The following is a 20,155-nucleotide window of genomic DNA, read 5'->3' on the forward strand; positions in this document are numbered from 1 at the left end:
GTATCTTCTCTTTCCACCGGGAGAGTGAATCAACATTCATGTTTAATCAATAAACTCAATTGTGTTATGCCTTATTAAAAATAAGTTATTTTATGATGTGAAAAAATGTATGGTGCTTCTTTTCTACGTCTGAAATAATGGTGCACTTATGTTGTTTGTATATCTCAGAATTCTTAGAAACTTCACCAGCCAATCTTGATTTAGAGGATATAGAAGATCTCTTCTCTTTGGCACAATATTACTGTAGCAAAACTCCAGCTTCTTTCAGGAAGGTAATAACAAAGCAATTTTGAAATTCTCTTCTTTTTGGTGACTGTTTAAGGTTCTGCTGACAGGAACTTTGAATGGTTCATTGTGATTTTTTTTAAACAGTTTTTTTCATGTTGTTACGCTGGTGGTATTTACTGTTGGGATGTTTGAAAGATAAGAAGGTTAAGTGAAACATGTTAGAGAGAAGTTTCCCTGCAATATTCTTACTTCATGACTGATAGCCTTGTTTTGCAAACCAGGCTCTTGTAAGAACCAATGAAGCAAACAGGCCATACTGACACAATTGCATTGTAGTAGACTGCACAGCAGTCCTAGCTGTACTTACAACAGCAAACAGGAAAAAGTCACTTACTAGAGATAAAGCTGTCATCACCTGCACTGTTCTTGCAGTTCTTCCTTACTGAAGATATCAGACTTCAGTGAATTCATGAAATAAAAGTAATTGATAGCCATTGCCTTTGGCTTGTATGTACTTTCTCTGTGTGTAGACAGGTATGTGAGATTTTGCGGGGGGGGGGGGGGGGGGGGGGAAAAAAAAACAGAGATATTTCATCATGTTGGCATGGTTAGAGTGGCGAACAAGCATGTTTGTAATGGAAGTTCAGGCCTTGCCATGATTTTCAGAAAGAATTTCAGTTGATCAAAAGTTTCATGACTATGTGGACAAGATACACGTGTATTGGACTTCACATTTGTGACATGGTAGATATAGTTTTACTTTAAGACTTCACATCTGAAGACAATAGCTTCAGTTAACTTTTTTTTTTTTCTTCTTGCCTTATTAGGACAACCACAGTCTTTTTGGCAGCAGCTTGCTGGGCCTCAAAGATGATGACACAGACTTGAGCCAGGCTCTCTGTCTAGCAATTTCTGTGTCTGAGATTCTTCAAGCAAATCAGCAACAAGGAGTCAGTATACTGAATTACTTCCCCCCTGCTTCCCAATTCTATCAAAAAAGAAAAGAATCACTTGCTAATTTGTGTATCACAAATATTTTTAAAGTGCTTACAACACAGATGAGTATTTGCTATTTCAGGAAAAAGCATTCTTGTCTTGAAGTTGTCTCCCTTGTAAATGATCTGCTGACAGCAATGCATTTGTGCTGTAGCAACTAGAGCTACAGCCTAAGGGACCTTAATACAGCTGATCTGAATCTGAGGAGTGAGAGCTTAAAGTAATATCTCACTAATTCGAATTCCTTTCCAAATGTAGCTATTATAGAGGAAGATTTAAAACCCACTACTCAGTACCTTTGAGAAGAATGCCATTATGAAATATCTGTCTTCTGTCAATGAAATTTAAACAAACAAAAAAATTGATTCAAGCTATTTCTGTAGTACTTAATTGCAGACAGACGTATGGACTTCACTTAGAGTATTTAAGACCAATATATGGATAATAGTGTAGCTAGATTACAGTGTTTCTTATTGACTACTGGCTTTTTGTAGCAGCTTCCAGGCCCCAGTTTCATCAGGCATACTTTTTTTTTTTTCCCTAGTCCAAGTAAAGTTAAGCATCTGTTTATATCCTGCTTAAGTTGGTGGGATATAAAGCTATCCTTATGTGCTGTGCTGAGTAGTAATGGACTGTTGGATTAGGACTTCAGAGTTGTCCCTTCTGATGTCTTGTTGATGCGTGCCTTCATACCCACTGTATTTCTTCTCAGTAGAGGTGAAATAATTACACCGTGTGTATTGCACTTAGGTGGTCATTTCTGCTGCACAAGCTGATGGATTAATGGGAAATCACTATTGGAATACTGTTGGTAGTCTGCTAACTGTAGAATTTCAGATTAATCAAACAAAATAAGATTTTCCAATAGCTGTTAGCCCCTTTAAGGGGTTTCTGTAGTATTGGACTTAGTATTAAAATATAATTGAATTATGTACTTTTCCATCAATTACATGATTTTAAAATTTTCTAACAGGCAAAATCTTTCTCTTTCAGGAAGGAGTAAGGTTCTTTGTAGTGGATTGTCGTCCTGCAGAGCAATACAATGCTGGGCATTTATCAACAGCATTTCATTTAGACTCAGATTTGGTTCGTATGCTTTTTGTTTCCTTACTGATTTTTGAATCCCAAGTTAAATAGAAGGAGAGAGAAACGTCTGTCCTGAAAAATAAATTATCGTTTAGTTTAGACCCTAGTCTGTCGACTGCAGTGTCTAGCTATGTGATAAGGTTTCAAAAGTTAGCTTCTCTAAAGGAGATTGGTGGAATCATCATTTTACTGAGAAGATTAGTCCTTAATGACATTAGAATTTGGGATTCCAGACTTCCTGTTCTTTGGTTAGAACTGGAAATCCATACAGGCTAAAAACTAGACATTGCTTGGAGGAGAAATCTCTTTTTAGCATCATAATTTCTAATGAAAGGCGTCATCAATTTTAACAAGTAGCTTTTTTTTTTTTTTTTTTCCCCAGCCAGTCTTCATACAGCCTGCTTGTAAGGAGAATATGTAAGGATTTGGTTGCTCCTTTAAAATTTTTGCAGTACAATATGAGAGAGGAAGTGCATTAATTTTGGGACTGAGATGTACTGCGGACTAATTACTTCATTAAAGATTTTGCTGTAGTTTCCATTTGATTCTGAATTCCTAACTGAACATTCAATCATATTTTTCTCTGTCCTTTTTTCCCCAAATCGCTTACGCTTCAGCTGGATGTATTCTTCACTTCTAGATTAACCCTCTACTATTTCACTTCAAGCAGTCTATGGACGCTGCATGGAATGATTTCTATGTATATACCCCATAAAAGGCTTTTTCACTTTTCTTAGTTAAGAAGCTCAGTCCTGCATCTATTATCTTTGCCTCTCTAATTAAAATTAAGTATTATTCAGTAGTATTTGCACAAGTATAATTACATAGGAGAGAAAAGGAGGCTGAGGGCAGACCTTATCGCTCTCTACAGCTACCTGAAAGGAGGTTGTAGCAAGGTAGGTGTCGGTCTCTTCTCCCAGGTAGCAAGTGATAGGACAAGAGGAAACGGCCCCAAGTTGCACCAGGGGAGGTTTAGATTGGATACTAGGAAAAATTTCTTCACCAAAAGGCTTGTCAAGCATTGGAACAGGCTGCCCAGGGAAGTGGTTGAGTTGGCATCCCTGAAGGTATTTAAAATATATGTGGATGTGGTACTTAGGGACATGACTTAGTGGTGGAGAGATGGCAATGTTAGGTTTGCACTTGGACTTGATGATCTTAAAGGTCTTTTCCAACCTAAATGATTCTATGATATAGTGTTCTGGTTTTAACCTAGATCAAAAATTTAGGAAAAAACTTTCCCCATGGTATGTGGGTGTCCTTCCGCTAGCCTTAATTGAACATCATATTCAATAAAGTAGAAATAAGCATTATAAATTATTAAATAGTTTAAAAACCTAGTAATATACGAAAAAGAAGTCCATGAAGACAATTCTTAAATTGGATGCGATTAGTTCGTATGTATTTAAATTCTATATTGGAATTAACTTCTGCAGTATGGGTCAGTTGGTATGGTTAGGATCCTTCATGAACCACACTGGATCAATGTCACCAGGTTCCTCTGTTTTTAGAAGTTTAATGCCAGGAAAACGTTGTAGGGAATAATCTTTGAGACAAAAAGCCGTTAATGGAACTTCAGTGTGTTTTGTATGCTTGTATGTGCAAAGTACAGGCAATTTACTTTAAGGGGAGGCAATGGGGAAAGCACTTTGGAGTCCATCTCATTTATAGGTGATAGTCTTAGAGGAAGTAGTGAGATTTAGCACCTATGTAATAAAGCAGCAGTATGTGGCTCTAGGAAAACCCCAGTTAAAATTCAGGTTGACTTACTGATGGCTAGGTTGTGTACTTGTTACTTTGTACTTCATCATTTAATCCAGTGTAAAGGCTAGATAATGACAATTCCTCTCCCTCCTCCCCCCCCCCCCCCCCCAATCCAGTTACAGGTCAATATTTCCTTATTAATTTAAATAAGTGCCTTCCCCACAAGAGGAGGTTAAAAATTCAGCTGTATTTAGAAAGTCTTTGTTTCTCCATCTCTTTCATATAGCAGCTTATTGGTTTTGCGTGCATAATAGGCCTTCAGGAGACCACAGCCTTAACTTTTTGAGACTACTAAGAATTCCGGGTATCTCCTTGTACTCCTGATTGTAAATTTTTTTTCAAAATCTTGATAAGTAAATGAGAAAAAGCTTAGTGGGGAGACAACAAGGACCTTACTGGCACCTAGAAATTCTGGGTATTTTAAAGGGTTTCAAAACTGCAAAGTTTGAACGTGTTGCGCTCGAGCGTATATAAATACGGAAATCAGTCCCTCTGCCATATTGCCAACTTAAGGCAACATGAAAGTTGCAAAGACTTTTTCCACTATTATTTGGTGGCTGCAAAAATAAACTAACAGATGTTAGCTGCGTTTCTTTCCCGGGGAGAGCAAGGTGGAGTGAGGAAGAAAGGGATGATCCTCAGTGTTCTTTACATAACATGAGGTCTGGGTCAGGCTGTCTTTTTTGTGAGCGTGTGTCTTTTATAGTGCTGATGTTGCCTTGTTTGTGCTTAACAAATTATAACCATTTTCAAAATTTGTATCTTTTCACAAGTTATGTTACAATATGTTGGTGTCAAACAGCACTTTTTGTTTGTTCATTCCACAGATGCTTCAAAACCCATCAGAATTTGCACAGTCTGTAAAATCCCTATTGGAAGCACAAAAACAATCTATTGAGTCTGGCTCCGTAGCTGGTGGGGAACATCTCTGCTTCATGGGAAGTGGCAGGGAAGAAGAGGATATGTATATGAACATGGTGCTAGCACACTTCTTACAGGTACAAGTAAATTGCTGTTGATTTTAATAGCTGAAATAAAATGTCTGCATGTATCATTGATGCTAAATGGCAAAATATTTTCCCCTTAAAATCCTAACTGTTTTATACATTACTCAGGTTTACAGTTTTTATGAAGTTAACCCATGTTTCATTACCATGCTTGCAAAACTCATTCCACAGATTTTTGCTTCAACCAAAAATGTCTTTCTTTTGCAGAAAAATAAGGAGTATGTAAGCATTGCCAAAGGAGGATTTATGGGTAAGCTTATTAATAACGAGCTTTGTTTGAGAAAACTTGGTATCTTAACACTGTTGATATTTTTATTGGGCTTTGGCTAGAAATCAGCTAAGTGAATAGCAAATATGTCTCATTTCTCAGGTTTTTGTTTTGTGTAAGTCAACACTGTGCACTTGCACATTTGTGGTTAACTGTTACAGCTTAACCACATTTCTGAATGGTGAAAAATTAATACGGGAAGTGGGGAAATTCCCTCTTTCTTCTAACTTATCATTCTTGATGTTTAGCCTCTGTAGATTGCAGATCTGTATGAAGATGCTACTTCATAATTACTATTAATTGTTGTTGTGTTTTCTTAAATCGTCAGTTCATAATTCTGCAGTTTATGCTGCTGGACTCAATCAGGCTCTACAACAGCAGAGAGATCTATTCTACAATATGAGCATAGAGGCATTGCTAGTCAATATGTGCAGTGTCATAACAGCTATCTTTAGGGTCAAAGCAGTGATTTATTTTTAGTTGCTGCTGTATTTTAACTCTTTTCTTTACTAAAATAAAGATTATCCTAATGCCTTTGAACTACTGAAAGAAAAGCCAGGGGTGATTATAGCGGTATCTGACTTCATCTGTTTTATTAAATCATGTGGAGCAAAAATTGTTACTGATTAGTCTTGGTTATACAGTATTTTCATCAACAGACTAATTTCAGTGTGGTTCTGAATGTTTTTTAATGGCCTTTTAACAGCCCTTCAGCAGCACTTAGCAGATATCAATGTGGAAGGACCAGAAAATGGATATGGCCACTGGATTGCTAGTACCTCAGGCTCAAGAAGTAGCATAAACTCGTCTGTTGATGTAAGTGAATTTTGAGTTCGAGTGGTATAGTGGGATGGGAGCCCCAGGTATACTGAATTTTTTCTTCATATTCCTCATTCTGTTCTGTAAATGCAGTACTGCAAGTCATGATTGTTTTCAGTTGTATGTTTAATTTCCAACTATATTCACTGTCTAGTTGGAGGTGACCTAAACGTGTTTTATCCTCTTGAGAGGAAGAGCTTGTAGAGAAGAAATTGCTGTAGTCATTCTCCAGCAGAATATATGTAATGGACAATTCTTTTCCTGGCTCTTCTTCACTCTGGGAATAAATTACTACAAAACTGGCATACACTTTCATGGGAAAGCTCAAAATTGCCTCCTTTCTACAGCTAATATGTTGTATGTAGAATTTGACTTTTAATTTGGATACAATTTATCATTAATGTAATTCCTTCCTCTCTAGATTTTCACAGCAGGGTGCTCAGTAATAAGGTTTGTTAAGCTTGCTTTATTGGATCATCTTTACCTCAGATATTGTTGCTGTCATTTGATAGAACTCTAAAAGAATACTTAATGCTGTAATTAATGTTCTACTGAGTATCAAAAAGTAGATTACTATTTTGTAGTCTGTTTCCTTTCTTAACAAACTAGAAATGAAATAACATTATTTTATATGATTAATCCTGAGAGGAGTTAATTTTACAGGGTGATTCTCCTAATGGTTCAAGTGATGGAAAAGGAGTAAAGTCCCTGGTGAATAAAATGACGGTTGCTTTGAAGACTAAATCTGTGAATGTGAAAGAAAAAGTTATTAGTTTTATTGAAAATACATCTACTCCAGTGGACAGGTGCGTCATTTATATCTTGCTGTGAATTAGCAGTGAGGAATGACTTCCTATTTCAGGTGGCTATTCTGTAAATGTGAAGACTGTGCCAATTAGGAAAAAAGTTATCTTCCAGTTTCAGCTTTTAAACTTCCTACACCTACCCTCCTCACAATTTTATCGTGACACAGTAAGCCTACTGTGCTGCCTTAGTATTGCAAGACCAGTGTGAGCCGCCTTTTCTCTTGAATGTTTATCTAGAATTTGTCACTGCATGGTTAGTTTGACTTCTTATAATGTGTCATTTCTTTATTCAGTCTAAAAAAGTCAAGAATGATTTCACTTTTATTTCAGTTCTTCCCCATCCTGACTCTAATGGAATGGGTGAATGACAGAAGGACCCTGACCTTCTGGACAGGGTTTTTTTGTTTTGTTTTGTTCTGTTTTGCTTTTTTTTACCAGCCCATCTTGTCAAGTTGAGGTTAACTTTTTTGAAGATCTTGATTTTTCAAGTCCTGATGTAAAGCTGCTTTTCAAACCCAGAATCCACTCTTGTTCATTTTTTGTATCTTCAAGTATTGCTGGGAACAAGAACATGCAAACATGTTAAAAGATGCTTCCAAATGTGGAAGTCATTGTTCCAAATACTTACCTTAACTACATAAAAGAATAACATCTTTCATCTCTCAAAGCTTTAATTGAATAGCCTGTTTTAGAGTTCTTTAAAATGCAGCCTTTGGAGTTGTATGTTGCAAAGACATTGGTATTCAAGAATCTTACAGAGCTAGTGTTTGTTTGATGGCAGGATTTAATATACGTGCCAAATGAACAGTAGTTTTTAGTAGTCTTGTACCTAATCAAAAGGTACAGATTGTTGCTTCTTTTTGTGTTGGAAAATTACTTCTTTAATTATTATTTCACAATTGGAGGCAAAAAATCTTAAATAGCACTTGGTGGTAGCTTTTGTTGTGTGAAGAATTCAAGTAAGGCTTATATGTAAGCCATACATAGCATGAAAAATGCGTCTTTTAGAATTTTTACAAATATTTCTCTACCTCATGGCTAGCTGTCATGAAGCATTGCTTTTATTTATAAGCATCCTCCTTGAAGAAGATACATTGCCAATATAGAGCATTTCAATTATTTATCTAGATTTTTCCTTTAAACGTTTTTTTGGTTTTTTGGTTTTTTTTTTAATTCTTTTGTTCTGTCCTCTGCCCCGATGTACTATAGAATACCTTTCAATATTCCCTGGCCAGACAGAGCAAGCCTGGAGCGGTAAGCTTGATAATTAAGCAGTCTGACTAAAACCACCTTTGTCGTATTTAGCATGGCATTGCAATATTTGTAAGCATTGGTTACACTGACAAAATTGCTCGCATATTTTAATATTAATTTAGGGTTTTTGAATATATTGAAGCTATTGGGTTTTACAAGTACTAGTCAGGGGACTAGAGGAAGAAAAAGAGTGTATTGGTAGTGCTTTCTTCTCTTAGTTTCTGCTTTTTTATTTCTGTTCTCTTCCTTGCTATTGCTTTTTATGGAGTTTTTTTTTTTCTTACTTGTCATTTCCTGTATACATTTTATTAGTGACTCGTACTAGTGAAAGACACCAGAAGCAATTCCTGAACATATTATGGCTTAAGATTTTAACAAGAGGGACTACAACTATGAAAAGGACTTGTTATAAACTGTTCATAAAGCATCATCAGACCTTAGATGTAACAGGGAACCCATACAGAAATTCTGTCTGGAAATCTGGAATTTTTATGCTTCTCATCACATGGTGATAGAACATGCTGATAGAAACAGAGATGCTCATTACTGGAAAGAGAAAAATGCTGAGTTAGTCAGTAAATATGCTTTGCAGCTCTCCCCCATCTTGTTCACATAACTACTGTGTTTCACGCAAATGTGGAGTCCCTTCACATTTGTCTCAGATTTATTGCCTTATAAATATTTCAGAAATAAAAATTGTGAATTGAGCTTATGTAAAATTACTTCTGATAAATGAAGGACAGCTCATGCATAATCACTTTGGAACTTTGGTTATACTTGAGGAACTCTATGTTGTAGCTTTTGGCACTCATAAACTGAAAAGCATGAAGGTTGCTGCTGGAAGAATTAATGAAGATTTAAAGTGCCGTTTGGGTTTTCAAGGATTTTGAACCAATTCTTCTTTCAAGTAGTTTTCACATGATTTGAGATAGTATTTACCCATAAGCATTACAGAATGGTGTTGTGTGAGCAAAACCAATAGTAATGTTAACCAGTATTCTTTTAAAAAAAAAAAAAAAAAAAAAAAAAGTGGGAATATCCCAATAGCACATAAGCTATCTTGTTTATTTAGAAATCCTAAAGATCATGGGGATTTCTGCCCACATTTTGTTGATCAATTTTTAGAATATCGTAAGAAAGTGTTAAAATTCCAACTTAAAACACTTGTTGACTGTGTTCGATAACTGAAAGGCACTTGGATCTGCATTTGTAACCAAGAAGTTTTGATATATTGAATTATACTTTGGTTATTTTACTTGCTCCTTTCACTCACATTGCTTATTTTCTTTCATTGGGAAGATGCAATAATAAATTTGCTCACACTATGGATCACTAGACTATTCTCTTAAAATTGCAGCTCTTAAAAACCTGGAATGGCATTCTTTTCCCATCCATTCCATTAGATCCACTTTGTGTTTATCACCAATATATTTCATTTTGCAGGTTTGCCACTAAAGGGAATTGCATTCAATTTGTAACAATGTAATGACGGCCTTCCATGCAAACAGGTTAAAGGAAATCCATTTCTAGTTTAAGATGTTACCAGGTTTTTATAAAGTAGCTTTTTACTTTCTCTTGTCTTGACTAACTTTGATCTATAAACACCAATGAGATCTTCTCTTAAATCCTCTCTGTGTAATTCAATTTGCCACTATTTAAATGTGTTTCTTCTTACTCAATTGGTTATGTGTTACTAAAGCGTATTTACAAAAGCCTCCATATAGAAGCACTGCCCTCTTGAATTGTCAGTGTCATTGATGCTTATTGTCTTAAACACTAATGAGCATGTTTTTGTATGTTTATTTTTTGTTTCATTGTAGAATGCATCTCTGGTGTTTTTTCCTATTAAACATTTCCTTGTTTTGTCGATATTAGTAAATTTTAGCCATAGAAAATGTAGGTTTCTTTTTTAACTTTCAAATATGCTTTCAGGTATACATAAGTACTAGCATTCATTTATACGTTACTAAAGAGGTTGCCTCTCCAACTTGGTTCTACAGTAGCATGTAAACTGGAGTTAGTGAATACACTTAAAACAGGAACCAGGACTTACAGTTTATAGGAAATATGAATACACATTATGGGGAGAGAGGTTATAGAAATTGAAATGGGGGAAAGGGACAGGCATGTTTTGGTTTTGTTTTGTTGTTTTAAACTAGGGACAAGTGTGTTTTGGGTTTGTTTTTGTTTTTTTTATACTACTACATTTTGCTAGTTCTAAAGGCTAAAATCATGAACTGTTTCTTTCTTTCAGCAATTACCTGTTTTGTAGCTTTCTGGACCTTTAGGTTTTCTCATATTTTTCAGGTATTCTCAGCAGTTGAGAGCCAGAACTTTTAACATGACAGCTGTGACCATGTAATCACAGCAGTCTGGGCTGGAGCTTTAAAATATCTTAGGATTTGCCACTGTTACTGTCAAAGATTAAGACTCACTTGTGTTTGTGTCATTTAATATGATCTGTAGAAATAGATTTAAATGTGATTTTTAAGGTCAATATTTATGCAGAAATCCCAGTGATGCTGGGATGTTAGCAGTAGGAATTGCTTGACCAAAGTTTTCAGGATTTGGCTCGTGCTGGAGAAAGTAATGGACAGGAAGTCAGAGTTCACACTACAGTGGATGGTTTATAATAACCCCACTTCAAAGTGCTTAAGGTATTTTCTTATCTTCTGAGGAATTAACCAGAAAAATGAGCTTCCAGACATGTTGGTTAATAGTCTCCATTTTTTCCTTTATCCCAATTTGGCATCCTTGTAAAGCTGCCCTGACTGTCCAGAAATATTTTAGTTTCATGCTAGAAATTTCATAGCATGTTGTCAGTTTTCAGGTCTCTAATGTATTTTGTCATTTGAGAAGGTGACCAGAAGTTCTTTTTAAAACAAAAAAGTATTTCTTTTCACTTTATTTGTTACAGGTCAGCCTTGCCAAGTAACTGAAATACATGCTTTCACTAACAAAATTGCTTGATGGGTCAGTCACAGCTTCCTTGCAGGCAGCTTAATGAAATTTTCTTGTCCTCCTCAGTTGCACAGTTGTTCGCATTTTGCTAATGTGTTATTGTAGGAGTCATACCATCAGTTTGAAAGTTACTTTTCTTCTCCCATCCCATGTCCTCTCCTGCCCTTTTCATTGCCAACAGACACGTCAGCAGCAGTGACAGAGTAGGAAAACCCTACCGTGGTGTGAAACCAGTATTCAGCATCGGAGATGAAGAAGAATATGATACTGGTACAGTAGAAGATTTTCCTTTTACCTAGATTAGCTTATCTAGACAAAGTTATTAAATTTGGCTAAATCGTAAGAGTGTATGTTACATCTTTGTCTTACAGTGTGACTTTTTTCTAACTATTACCATTGATCTTGTTTGTTATGGTGGAGCCTAGGAACAACCAAGAAAGAAACACCCTCTTCAAATACATAGTAGCAGACTAAGTAAAAAAGATTTTTGTGGTAGGCAGCAAACAGCCAACAGGAAGAAATGGAAATAGATGGGTTTAGCTCATCGTTCCTGTTCACTTGTTATTTCTGTAGTAAAGATCTCTTTATCTACACTGGTCTTGTACGTGTAAACCTGCAGTTGTACCTCTACTACTCACAACAGTAAGCAAAATGTGAAGGACCTAGTCTGGCTCATAGATCTCAGGTTGAATCTCTAGCATTGGCAATTACAACAATCTGAATTTCTGAAAATATAGTGGAAGCTAGACTTAAGATGGTTAACGTGCACACCTCTCCAGTGTTTTGTACTTTGCTTTTTGGCATTGAATCTATTAATAATTGATTCATCACTTGATATGCATGCAGAATGCTGTATAAAAACATGCGATCTTTATTTAATTTTTTTATCTAGTTGAAAAATTACAGGGAGAACTAGAACACCACACTTTTCGCAAAGGTTTTTTTTTTGAGACCAGCACTAATGTTGGAATGGTGCAGACCTACTCCTGTCCTGGTTTTGTTCTGGTAGTGTTAGCTCACTCCCAACCATCACCATCTCACAAGTAACTGTTCTGTGACCAAAAGGTATGCTCTGCTTCATGTGAGAAATAAATAACAGGACTAAGAATTTTTGACCTGCAAAAGAAATAATTTAGGAAGATTAATGAAAGAGATTCATAGGATCTAGAGTTGTTTAAATAAGATAGCAGACAAACAATCACCAACTGTTTGTCATCAGTAAGAACTGGGAAGGAGCAAAATGAAACTATCAGGCAAAAGCTTTAACACTAACAAGATATTTCTCCAAATGCCATGTAATTAAGTTTGCACAGTTCTTTGAGCATCCATAATAGTGTTTGGCAAAGTCTGTGTGGTTTCAGAAAACCAGGTCCTCAAAGACGAATTGTCTAGAACATATTTTCAGTAATGGTTGTTTGCTAATTTCTATTTACATTTGCTTTTAAAAGCACTGTTAGACTTAATAAGTAAGCAGAATCACTGCAATGATTTGAATAAGCAAAGCCAACACATATGAAGTGAAATATATGTTATTTTGGTACAGAAGAATGCAAAAAGTGAACTTGTTTCTGTATAACTGCTTTTATGAAGTTTTAGTGGGGTTTTTGTAATAAATAATTGCAATCAGCTGTAATAATTGCAGCCTGCTCTAGGTGGCCCTGCTTGATTAGGAGAGTTGGACCAGATGACCTCCAGAGGTGCCTTCCATCCTCAACCATTCTGTGATTCTGTGAAACGAGGATGGATTTTGTTCCATTCCTTGCAATTTCGTAATGTATTTTTTCAGTGGAAACCTTTTCAAAAGTTTGGCTATAATTCTGAATTGCTTTGAAATAAATAGTTTAACAAAGCATAGAAAACCAGCTTTGAATAAGACGCTTTAAAGAGGTGTCCTTCGAAGTTATTTCTGGGAGTAACTTCTGTGGACTTAATGTAGTTTTTGTTTTAGATAAATAGATTGCTTAAATTCTTCTAATGTAGCACCGAATTACTATGTAAACATAATCACTATATTTAGACATAAAACCAGTATTTTGCAACTAAGTGATAATACTTGCAGGAGTTTTGGGTGTTTCACAGAGGTCTGTGCTGAAAATTTTGGTTTTGAGTATGTTCTTAAATGTCCTTAGAAAAGGAGGTGAACCAGAAGACAACAATTTCTGCTAATGATTCAAGGTTATTCAAGGTAGTAAGGGTAGACTGAAGGAGGAGTCTTTTGCTAGTCTGAGTGACTGGGCAATAAAATGGCACATTAAATTCAGTATCAATTAATGTGAGGTGAAAAAGACATGGGAAAAAAACAGTTCTAGACAAAACGGTAGACTGATTTGGCTGTGTCCAGGAGCAGTAGGTTTATAATAAGTAGGTGCTCATTAGCAGTCAGAAAAGCAAATCAAATGTTAGGAATTATAAGGAAAGGAACAGAGAATAAAATGGAGGTCATTATGTCACTGTATAAACCTGTGGTTCACCCACACGTTGAATATTGTTTGTCTTGATCCTCTACCTGAGAAACAATATGTTTGAACAGGAGAGGGTTCAGAGAGGGATAAGAAGGGTGAGGAAAGATGTGAAATGGCTTTCATAACAGGCATAACTGAATATTAGAACTTTTGTTATGTGACATAGGCAATTTAAGGGAGGAAAAGTGGCCCACAAAAATAACACCTGGCCTGGAAACGGATCAACAAATGTTTATTTATTCTTGTACAAGAAACTAGAAGCCACAAAAGGAGGCTTTCCTGGAATGTAGTTGACATGTCTTTGGTACTTCTCACCAAAAGATATTGGTGTTGTAGCTGCAAAAAGTTTACATGGCTTCAAGGAAAGTCTGGACAAGTCCATGTAAAAGACGTCTATTAAACTTTACTGAATGGACAAATCAGACCAGCCTAAGAAACCCCCTGAGCTGAAAATAGTTGTCTGCTGAGAGAATTAGAAGAGAAATATCAGATATGCATGCCTTTTTCTTTCTTCCCTCTGAACAATTGTTTATGGCTAGGTGGACCTTGGTTTGAACCAGTGTAGCTACTGTGGGTTTAAGTGAGTTGAAAATTTGTCTGATGTTGTGTGAAAATATTTTCTTTTTTTTTATTTTTTTACCCCCTCCCTTCAAAATAGATGAAATTGATAGCTCCTCAATGTCAGATGATGATCGAAAAGAGGTCGTCAACATCCAAACATGGATAAATAAACCTGATGTGAAGTATAACTTCCCCTGTAATGAAGTAAAAGAAAATGGACATATGTTTCCCAGGTACTGGAATTAGTCCTAAGCTTAATGAAAATGTCTGTCTTGATATACATTTTAAAAAAATATATTGGGCAATTAGATTATTCTTTATATTAAACTAGGAAATGAAGGCGTGAAACAGCCTAGAACAAAGTGTTACCACTATATTTGCATTCTTATATTTGCAGTGTTACAGAATGGTAATGATGTACAAAACCTAGTATGAAGTTTTGCTTTGCAAAACAAGATAGTAAGAAAAGTATTCTCAGTATACATAGGCTTATTTTTCAAGACCAGGTAGACCCAAGTACCTGTGGCTCCAGTTTTTCTTGTCTACTTGTCTCTGTGCCTTGTACTATGCACCCATCTTGCCCCTAAGATTCAGTGACCTTGTTAATCCTGCAAGAGCAGAACATGATGCTTGCTGTATTTGGCTTCCCCAAAGAGTACAAATCCTGTTGAAACTGGATAACAGAAAACTATGATGGGCTTTCTCTTGCATCATGGTCTGTTCTTGTCTTTTATTATTAATTTTATTTTCCCATTAGATTTATTTTATATGGTGTATGATTAGTAATCTGTCATAGTATGATTTCTCAAACTGAGTTGGAACTCAAGTAGTCTGTTCCCACCACTAGTTGAACATGCATTCCTTCCATGAAGAAGGCAAAAGTGGGTCTTGAACTGAGCTGGCAGGTCAGTGTCTCCACCTTAGTGCTTGCACAGTGATTGACAGTCATGGAGTGCCAACATGTCCTTTTAACTTAGGTCTGATGCTCCACATGTAGAGTTGCCACTATCTATGGATGGAGGGATGGGGTTGGGGTATGATTGAAGGATGAAAGAGAGAGGCTGGAGGCATTTTCCCTATTCTGTGTGTGACCTGACACTTCACTGGTGGTTGTGATCTTTGTTAATAGCACTCATGGCTGTTGTGTTGAGGTGATGATGTTAACTGCTCACTCAGGTTTTGTATGCTGTTGAGGATGCCATGCTTGTTTTTAAAAAATGGCTGTGACACAGTACTCAAGGAAAATCTGCAGTATTTAGTAGACCTTTCTAAATTACAGATTTTAAAAGTATTAAAACTGTTTCTCAGATTTGGGAACTGTTTTATCTAGCTCTCTCCATGTAGCTTATTTGTAGAATTTACCTTTCTAAATAGCTGTTATTTAGTTCATTAGCAAATTTAATTTGTTTGTTTGTTTGTTTGTTTTCCTTCAAGTCATCTCCTAGTAACAGCAACTCATATGTACTGTTTGAGAGAGATTCCATCGCGAAAGGGACTGGCTTACATACAGTCTCGACAGGCACTCAATTCTGTAGTCAAAATCACATCCAAGAAGAAACATCCAGAACTGATCACCTTTAAATATGGAAATAGCAATACTTCAGGCATAGAAATTTTGGCAGTTGAAAGGTAAGCCATCTCAGTAGCAGAGATATAAGTAGTAATAATATACAGAATGCTGTCAACTGGAAATCAGGCATGCTGTAATTCCAAGAATTGAGGTCAAAAGTAATAGTTTTTATTCGGGAATAGATAATTCAGATGTGAACTAGAAAAAAAGATCTGCCAGCAGAATGAGGAGAGTTTACAGGACCCAGCAGAGAGGAGCTCCGTGGTCTGCAACGACAGTTGTTGGGGATGGGATATGTGCAAGTGTTTTCTTTTTGTAATATGTCTTAAATGGAAATGAAGTGGACAACTATTTGCACCCTAAAGTATGGATTTGTGAAGAGTGGGATTTAAGAGAGTGGTCTTTCTTCTGTGGTATCTTTTTTTGAGACATCTGACTCTTCCTATGCATTGTACAAGGAGTCCAGAAGCCTAACCCCAAAACTCAGAACGCCTGAAACCTGGTTCCTGAAAGTTAGGTATTGCCATGCTCAGCGCTTGTGTGCTTAAGACTGGGGGGAAGTCAGAGGCGTGGGTGGATTGGGCTTTTTTCCACTGGAGTAGTCTGTTGCTTCTTGGCACTGTTTTAACAAAGTTGCTGACATCAGCTGGACATTTTCTCAACTTCTTCCTTGGGGATAACTGGGTGCAGTGGGTGCTCTGGTTTCACAAGAAGTGGCAGATGAGTTTCCTAGCTAAGTAGGGAAGTTGTTCTATGCCTGTTGGCTCCTTAGAATGAAGTTAGTTTGGTAGTAGGTCAGAGAAAGGTAACTTAAAATGTTGCAGAAAACTGTGCTGCTTGTTGAATTACTTCATCACCACCTTGTTGACTGGAGCAAATACACAAGAGAAATGATTGTAAATAAATGATCTAGAGCTATCTACAGGAATTAAACAAAACAAAACAAAAAAAGACAACTGCCATGTGTCAGTTGGACAGCACTATCTGTACAGATCTTGAACTCCCTGATCTATACCATTGTCAGTTAATGAAGAACTTTTCCTTTCCAGGATGGCCTGTGAAGTACTCCTCAACAGTTCTAAGTTCACAAATGGAAAGTGTTTCATAGCATAAACAGGAAATAAATGTTACTTTCTCAGTAGTTTTTCATTTCAATGTATTCCCCCCTCCTTCCTCCTAGTTTGTTCCAGAGGAAAAATCAAAACAAGAATTATGGAATTGGTACTCAAAAATCTTATAGTGAATTAATGATGGCTTTTTCTAATCTTTTTTTAAGGTATTTGATTCCAAATGCAGGTGATGCTACCAAAGCCATAAAACAACAGATCATGAAAGTATTGGATGCCTTGGAGAGTTAATAACTAAAGACTTTGTAGAGAACGGTTTATAAAGAAGAAGCAACCAAGATACTGTATGTGGACACAAGCTGACTGTTTCCCAACTGAATACTAACTTAAGAGAATTTTTCTGTTTGCTGATGGGAGTGCCTGAGTAGCAGGCTTAAGATAGGGTAAATTATTATCGATTTCTGAACAGGATTTTTAATTTTTTTTTATTATATTTTTTTTTGTTTTGAAGAAATGTTTATTATAAAGGTCAGTTTGTTTCATTTTTAATGCAGCCTTAGTGTGAGTGATCTGCATCTTTGCAAGAGAAGATGCAGCTGGGTTCACATTCAGTGTGTTAAAGGAATGAAGCACTGCCAGATACCGAGCAGCAGTTGAAAACAGAATGTTTTTTAAATTACTGTCCCTTGAAAGTGAAGTGTCTCCATTGCCTGCAGTCTGTAACTTTGATTTTGCCTACTGGGTAGTATCGAGGACTGATTAAAAACTTAGGTTTATGAGCAGAGCAGATAAAAATCTTAGAAATACTAGTTCCTTCTCATTAAAAATGGTTAAGTCCAGCTTGGGCTGCAGATAAACGGAAAAATATGCAAGCAATTTGTAAAATTAACTTTTTTAAAAGTCTTATCAACTGCTAGGTTAAACAATTGGAATGGGTGGTAAGGATATTTTTAAATACCAAAATGAACTGTGCACAATAAACTTTTACTACAGGGTTGTGACTTTTTTTAATTATGCAATATTTTACATTTCATAGGTTGAAGCTGTTTCTCTTGCAAAGCTGAGTGTGTGCATCGAAATTGAAGTTAATGCTCCATGACAGAATGTGATAGTTGAAAACAAGTTAGCTTGCTCCTCAGAAACAAAATGTTTAAGATAATAATTAGACCTTTAAAAACCTTCGGTTCGGCACAGAAGTGAGTATGTGCTGATCGAAGGTGTGTTCAGCAAGAAAATTAATGCACACAAATAAAGTGAAGAGATTCAAGTGCTATATATACCTGTGATAAATGTATTCATTACCTGTTGCCTTCATTGATTCAAGCATTTGTTCATATTCTTTTAACTAACATCTTCTAAATTAGTTAATCTTTGAGAGATGGCAGCTATGTGATTGTTTATCAGCAGCTTTCCACTTGTTCCAAGAACGGTTCTCTTGTTAAAAAGCTTAGTACACGAATGTTCTTATGGCCAAGGCATATAGCATCTTTGTAGACTGATGTGGAAATTACCAAAAACTGTGAAATAAAGATAATAAGAATTAGCTTTGCTGCGTGAAGTCTTCTCAGTATTTGAATCAAAACCTGTGAATTGGTACATCATCAGGAGGTAAAATAAATTAAACTGACCTTTATAAAAAACAGTTATTCTAAGTTATTTTACTAGGGATCAAGATAGGGCACCTTAATTCTGGAACTAATTCCCTTCCCCCCCCCCCCCCCCCCCCCCCCCCCCCCTTCTTAGTATCTGAGTAAACACTAATAGAACTTGAACTGTTGAAGATATTTGCATGAAATTGCACCTGGGCCAATGCTCATGTATTTATAGTTTTGCCCAGCAGCTGTTGTATTACATTTTCCTCTTCCTACTCCCTTCTGAAAATATCCCGAAGAGTCTCTGACTCTGTGCCTACTTCAGCAATGAGATTTTTTTCATGTAAAGATGTTTGTGTTACTGTTTATAAACTACAGTTGTAAATAAACCAGTACAATTTGAACATAACTTGTTCTGTCAGAAAGCATTTAGTTGCATGCTGTGTGAATTCTCTGAAGCAATTAACAGTTTTTCCTAAAGGTATTTTGCAAATGGAAGTGAATTTGATCTTTGGAGTGGAAGAAGCTGATTATGGATCATAGGAGGCTACTGTCAGTGACATCTTAATGTAAGTATTTTGGAATTTAGACCAAGACTAATTTCATTAAATACTTTGGGGTAAGCATTCATAGAAAGGTCAAAATGAGTTAACAAATGGTCAAATTATAGAAGGGGTCTCTGCAAAAAATTCCAGACTCCTCAGCATCATGTTTTTGTATTATGAAAATGTTGATAAAATGGTACAACAAATTTCTCCTAGTCATTGGGCGGGGGGATTGTGAAAAGTACCCAAATATACCTGTTTAACAACTGAGTGTATTAAATATGGAAAGTAGGTAATGCGTATGCTTCTCTATGAGGACAACAAATACAGACCTTTTAAATCTACAGTGAGTAAAGCTACAGTAAGTCAATTCTTAAATCTCTTCTGTGTAGAAATGTATAATCCAAGCCATTAAGAGGCTAATTATTTGTAATTTTTAAGGCAATGTGCAAGTTATCAGCAGACTTCCTATCTCACAAACCTCAGTCCAGACTATGAATAATTTCAATGGTGTTTTATGCATATCTACCCACAATTTAAAGGCTACTTTTGCCTTATAGTGTACGTATCTGTAGTTAGCGTGTTTGCTGCAAAACTTCTATTGCTAAGCAGAAATTCCAATTATAGTACTAGAGTGACAGTTTTTGAAAAGAAAAATCAAAATAGTCAGTATGCTACTTCTGTCCCTTTCATCTTCAAGGAATTTTGTTTTGCATTATTTGCCAGAGGTTTGCAGGCTCTTGTTTTATTTTGCATGCACTGCTGTCTATATTGTTGAATATGATGGCGGCTATGTTGCTGGGATTTTAATTTGTATTTATTTTGGTAATAGAAACGAGGTCTGTAGCAGGAAAGAAACACTCTTCTCAGAGTAAGCTTTCCTGCCAAATGGAAGCCCTTACCTTTGTATTTCATAGCCAGGGTCAGTGCTTCTGTGCTCGCTGGTGGCTCTTCAGCTGGCTTACAGATTCCTTTAGATTCTGATCTGTATGAGAATTTGTACAAAACTTTACATGTATTACCCACGAAAAATACTCTTGACTGTGGAGATGCAATTTTATTTACATTGCCTTCTCCATATGCAAGTAAAGATCACTTGCTGTTCTTTCAGTTCCTGTTACATGTGGGTCTCAGCAGTGTTTGTAGCTTTTCCTTCCAAGTGCATTTCA

At 36.2% G+C, this 20,155-nt stretch overlaps 1 protein-coding gene across 3 annotated transcripts in view; it reads left to right on the forward strand.

Annotated features, from left to right (window-relative positions):
- Positions 1–18,392, forward strand: part of TBC1D23 (TBC1 domain family member 23) — a 36,772-nt gene extending 18,380 nt beyond the window's left edge. For 2 of the 3 annotated variants that reach the window (XM_030020071.2, XM_030020073.2), the window contains 12 exons: positions 169–272; positions 1,056–1,178; positions 2,218–2,310; positions 4,902–5,072; positions 5,289–5,331; positions 6,056–6,165; positions 6,832–6,974; positions 8,184–8,228; positions 11,371–11,459; positions 14,310–14,445; positions 15,647–15,841; positions 17,059–18,392. In XM_030020071.2, the coding sequence (XP_029875931.1) occupies positions 169–272; positions 1,056–1,178; positions 2,218–2,310; positions 4,902–5,072; positions 5,289–5,331; positions 6,056–6,165; positions 6,832–6,974; positions 8,184–8,228; positions 11,371–11,459; positions 14,310–14,445; positions 15,647–15,841; positions 17,059–17,140 (1,334 nt within the window). In that variant the 3' untranslated portion in view covers positions 17,141–18,392. The remainder of the gene's footprint in view (positions 1–168; positions 273–1,055; positions 1,179–2,217; positions 2,311–4,901; positions 5,073–5,288; positions 5,332–6,055; positions 6,166–6,831; positions 6,975–8,183; positions 8,229–11,370; positions 11,460–14,309; positions 14,446–15,646; positions 15,842–17,058) is intronic. The other variant, XM_030020072.2, reaches the window with a different exon arrangement.
- The last annotated feature ends 1,763 nt before the right edge of the window (positions 18,393–20,155 follow it).

Source organism: Aquila chrysaetos, chromosome 7 (genome assembly GCF_900496995.4).
Source record: "Aquila chrysaetos chrysaetos chromosome 7, bAquChr1.4, whole genome shotgun sequence".
NCBI classification, from domain to species: Eukaryota; Metazoa; Chordata; class Aves; order Accipitriformes; family Accipitridae; genus Aquila; species Aquila chrysaetos.